Consider the following 4919-nt stretch of genomic DNA (forward strand, 5'->3'; position numbering starts at 1 on the left):
GGCGAAAAAGCCTCCGGCCCCCCCCCCCCCCCCCCGGGGGGGGGGGGCGAGGGGAGGGCGGCCGGAGCCCTGGGGGGAGGGCGGCAACCCCCCCGGCCGCCAGGATCAGGGCGCAGGGGGGGAGGGCGGTGAGCCCCGGCCGGGGCTCCGCTCTCATCCCGGCGGCCAGAGCGCCGGGGGGAGGGCGGCCGGAGCCCTGGGGGGAGGGCGGCGAGCCCACTCTTCCCCCGGCAGCCAGAGCGCAGGGCGGCGAGCCCCGGGAGGGGCTTGCCGCTCTCCCCCCCTGGCGGCCGGGGGGAGGGCGCCGGGGGGGAGGGCGGCCAGAGAGCCGGGGGGAGGGCGGCGAGCCCAGCCGTGGCCCCGCTCTCCCCGGGGGCCGGAGCGCCGCACCACCCCCCTCCAGGTGCCGCCCCAAGCACCAGCTTGGTGGGCTGGTGCCTGGAGCCGGCCCTGCACACCACTCCCCCCTACAAGATGGAATTGCATCTGCTAAGTGTGCGTGATTGTTGCCTGCTTGGGTTAGATTCACAAGGGGGACTTAGGTGTTGCAATGCCTAGCTTTTAGGCTCCCAACACTTGTTGGCATTCATAACCCCAAGTTAGGCACCCAGGCTCTCCATATGCTGTGTGTGCCTAACAAAGAGACTCTCAGAAGCCAGCGTGCTGAGTATGGTTAGCTTAGGCAGCTCCCCAAAGAAATACTGAAGAGAGGTGCAGCCAAAGCCCCACTCCTGAGAAGGACTTAGTCACCTATTTAATTTAGATGCTATCTCTAGTCAGGGTTCACAGCTGAGTCCTCTTCTAGAGATAGACATGGAGGTATATCCTGCAGAGGCCTGCAAGTTCCAGTGTAACTTACATTTACTGCTGATTTACACCAGTGTCTCTGTTACTGTGGATTTTAACCAGGGTGACGGAGAGCAGAACTTGGCTGTAATGTTAAGAAGCCAGAACTCAAATCTGCTATTCCTCTATAATGGTTCCAGGAATGCCTGACAATCTAGGGTGACATTCTCTCTAACACTGGTGTAACACCTGTGGCCTTCAGTGGGAGCTGAAGTCTTATAAGGAAGAGAATAAAGCTACTATTATATTTTCTAAGGCTTTAGTTTTAGAAGCTGAGTGAGATCACTTTAATATGACAGTAACTGTAAGTACAAGAAGCCTTTGCTACTTCTCACCATTTTTTACCCAACACCCATATAAAAACAAACCCATCAATATCCGAATCTGCTATATCAGGGGTCTCAAACTCAAATGACCACGAGGGCCACATGAGGACTAGTTCATTGGCCCGAGGACCGCATTACTGACACCTTCCCCCCCCCCCCGCCCCCCTCGCCCCCACCCCCACTCCACCCCTTCCATGAAGCCCTGCCTCTTCCCACCCCTTCCCTGCCCCCATTCCAACCCCTTCCCCGAAATCCCCACCCCAACTCTGCCCCCTCCCTGCCCCCAGGGGGTGCAGGAGGGGTGTGGCAGGGGCTCAGGGCAGGGAGTTGGGGTGTGGGGTGCAGGAGGGGTGAGGGGTACAGCAGGGGGTCAGGGTGCGGCAGGGGGCTCAGGGCAGTGGGTTGGGATGCAGGAGGGGTGCAGGGTGAGGCAGGGGGTCAGGGTGCAGCATGCAGCAGGGGGTTCAGGGCAGGGGGTCAGGGTGCAGGAGGGGTTCGGGGGGAAGGGCCTGGCCTGGTGCGCACTGGAAGCAGGGCAGGCTCCCTGCCTGCCTATCTGCCCTGCCCCTGCGCCGCTCCAGGAAGAGGCTGGAAGTGGGGGCAGAGGGGCGCAGGGGTGTGTGTTGCTGTTGCTTCAGGCAGCGCCCCCAGCAGCTCCCATTGGCCGCAGTTCCCCGTTCCCGGCCAATGGGAGCTGCTGGGGGTGCTGCCTGAAGCAACAGCAACACACCACAGCACCCCTCCACCCCCCTTCCCCACATTCCAGCCTCTTCCCGGAGCGGCGCAGGGCAGGCAGAGAGCCTGCCCTGTCCCCGGTGCACGTCCGGCTGGAGCCGCTCTAGGTAAACACTGGGGGAGGGCAGGGGGGCTGCAAGGGGCTTGCGGGCCGCAGAGAACCCCGCGGGCCGTGTGTTTGAGACCCCTGTGCTATATAATGCAGAGACTTCTCTTAACAGCTAGTGTTAGAACATCTTTACAGTTCAGTGGTAGTGAACAGACAAGGACAAATGCCAAAAATAATGAGATAATGTGGAAAGCACAGATCAATCCATATACTTGGCAGGATTCATTCACTTCTCTTCCTCCTTGAAAGTATCCAGCCTTCTTTAGAAGTGTTTAAATTACTTGTGACAGGTTTATGGTGCTGCTTTGTCATTAGTCTGTGCCTGGTTTATGAATTATGACATGTAAAATTCCAGCTGGTCTTTTAAATGTAATGGCTGAGGACTTCAAGTCTACCGTATACAGGCCACCAGCCACGTATCAAAAGGGAACTAAGTTTGGTCACTACCATCTTATTCAGGATACACCCCAGCAACCTAGAGATTAGATGAGAGGCTTTATCTCCTCCTTACAATTCCCGTAGCTCTTCAGCCACTCTAAAATACTTTCAGCTCAAAAGTCTGTTTATTACAGAAAAAGTCTAAACACAATGGCTAGTATTTGTTGTTTTCATGTGGTTCTTGTCACACACATGGTGAGACAATGGACGTTTTGGGTCAGATTTTCACAGCTGCATGCCTAATTTGCATGCACACCTGAGGTAAATGGGCATGCAGATACACCCCCAAACAACCCATAGGTTTGTGCAGTTGCCAAGATGGGCCCCTACTCATAGCAGCTGCACAGACAAATGCATGGAAACGGTTTCCCCTCCCCCCCTGTATGAATTCTGACAATCTGGGTCTTTGTCTCTTGGTGATCTGATCCTACAAGGTGAGATGGATGCCCTCATTTGCCAGTGACTTCAGTGAGAGTTGCCTATGCTCAGCATCTTGCAAGTTTAGACCCTTGGTTATTAAAAATAATTGCATCCTTAATGCAGAAGGCAAAACATGCACCATTAAATTAGGGGCTCAGCTCTTCCTGACTGACTTCAGTGGGGCTATACACAAGAGTAAGGGCTGCAGGATAAAGTCTTAAGTAGAAGCCACCATTTATTTTTATCTCTTACAACTGATCTGAATGACTCACCTGACAAAATGGAGGCAACTGCTGCAATGATGAAGGAAACAATGACTCCAGGCCCAGCCATCTCCTTAGCAACCAGCCCAGATACTACATACATTCCAGTGCCAACACAGCTTCCAACTCCAAGGGAAACCAGGTCCATTGTAGTGAGCACCTGGGCTAGCTTGGTCCCATGAGAGGTGGTGGTGCCTGTCCCCTCCAGCATTGACTCCACAGGTTTGGTGCGTAGGATTCTGGAGTGCATGGCGTACCATGTGGCACCCCACTGGATCCTCCTGGGGTCCAAATAGGAGAAGAAGCTCATTGTAATGGTGAGGTATTGAGACAAGACAGGAGACTTCAGCAGAGTTCAACAACAAACTTCAACAGCATCAACTTCGGCTAACAGCCCTTTTCAGAGAAGGTGTAGCACAACTTGAAGCCACATTCTTGCATACAAAACTTTTTTTAGTTTGCTTTTTGGGTCTGTAAAAGAGAAGAAACATGTACTCACACAAGTTTAGGGGCGCATATAGGAAAAACAATAGGATCAGCCTTCTCTAGGAGTCAGATTGGGACTCGAAGTCATGGTTCAACTGGAAGCTGTGCTATAGATTTCCTCTGTGACCTGGGGAAAGTCATTTAGAGGGGGATTTCAGATGTGCTCAGTGTTAGCCTAACTGTGCTCCCATGGAACTCAATGGGAGTTTTACAATTGACTTTCATGGAAGCAGAGTTAAATCGACACTGAGCATTTCTACAAATCCCACCCTTAATGCCTTTGTCTTGGTTTCCCTAATTGTAAATGCTACACCCTTTATCTGCCCCGTCTATTTAGATTGTATGCTCTTACTGTGTGTTTGCAAAGCACCTAATGCAATGGGGCATTGATCTCATTTGGGACCTCTAACTGCAACTGTAATACACACTAGTCAGTGCCTGAGAATATATTTGTGTACCGCTGCCTTCCAGTGGATGGAAAAAGAACGGCTCAGCTGTGTTTCCTAGATCCAGTTCTGCTAACAGCTAATGGAGAGTCTCTTTTAGCTAAAGAGGTAGAGGCCTGTGCTTTTGCAGCAGGTGTTTTCATCCGTGTAGTCACTGTGGAAATTCCCAGCAGCTACAGAATGGAGCAAAGTGATAACCGAGACTGTGTAGCTGGCCATGGATTTGGTACACCATTCACCAGGTGGTGAAGAGGATTAATAAATGCTGAATCTGAACATTATGCTGTTGTCTTTGGCCATCTCATGGGGTGTGATTCAATATCATGTGCTCATGACCCTGTAAGACTGGAGATGGGCAGGAGGTATCTTTGTTCCATGTATGCCATATTTTATACTGATATGTGACTGGCTGAAGCTTAGTAATATGTGTCTGAGCCTTAAATGGACAGAACATGATTTTGTTTCCCTTAAAATAAGGAACTGCTCCTAGAGGTCGGACCTCTACCCAGGCATGAGAATTCTTGTATGGTCAGCTTCACTCAGATTTGCCTGCTGCAGCATCCTTACTGAGCCTAAGAAGAAAATATTTTAAGTGGACACTGCTGGATCAGTTTGGGCCCCAAATTTAGGTTTTGTAAAACAAGTTTTTACAAAATCTGTCACTTTTTTCCATGTCTTTTAAAAACCTCTTACTAGAAACAGTTTATTTTTAAACAGGGCTAGTGTTCCCTTGCCAACACAAAGATTGCAGCATCCTGCATATGAGAATCTGAAAATGAAACTGAGTATAAACAAAAGTGAAATTAACGAGACTAGTTCTGATGGCCAGTCTGAGAGTAAGCAAAGAGCA

At 51.4% G+C, this 4919-nt stretch overlaps 1 protein-coding gene across 1 annotated transcript in view; it reads right to left on the reverse strand.

The window, feature by feature from the left end:
- The window catches only part of SLC7A14 (solute carrier family 7 member 14), a 40732-nt gene extending 37285 nt beyond the window's left edge, over positions 1-3447 (reverse strand). Inside the window, exon 1 of the mRNA XM_024221153.1 lies at positions 3147-3447. Within this exon, the coding sequence (XP_024076921.1) occupies positions 3147-3447 (301 nt within the window). The remainder of the gene's footprint in view (positions 1-3146) is intronic.
- Between the last annotated feature and the right edge of the window lie 1472 nt (positions 3448-4919).

Source organism: Terrapene carolina, unplaced genomic scaffold (genome assembly GCF_002925995.2).
Source record: "Terrapene carolina triunguis isolate 2854851 unplaced genomic scaffold, T_m_triunguis-2.0 Scaffold88, whole genome shotgun sequence".
Lineage (NCBI taxonomy): Eukaryota > Metazoa > Chordata > Testudines > Emydidae > Terrapene > Terrapene triunguis.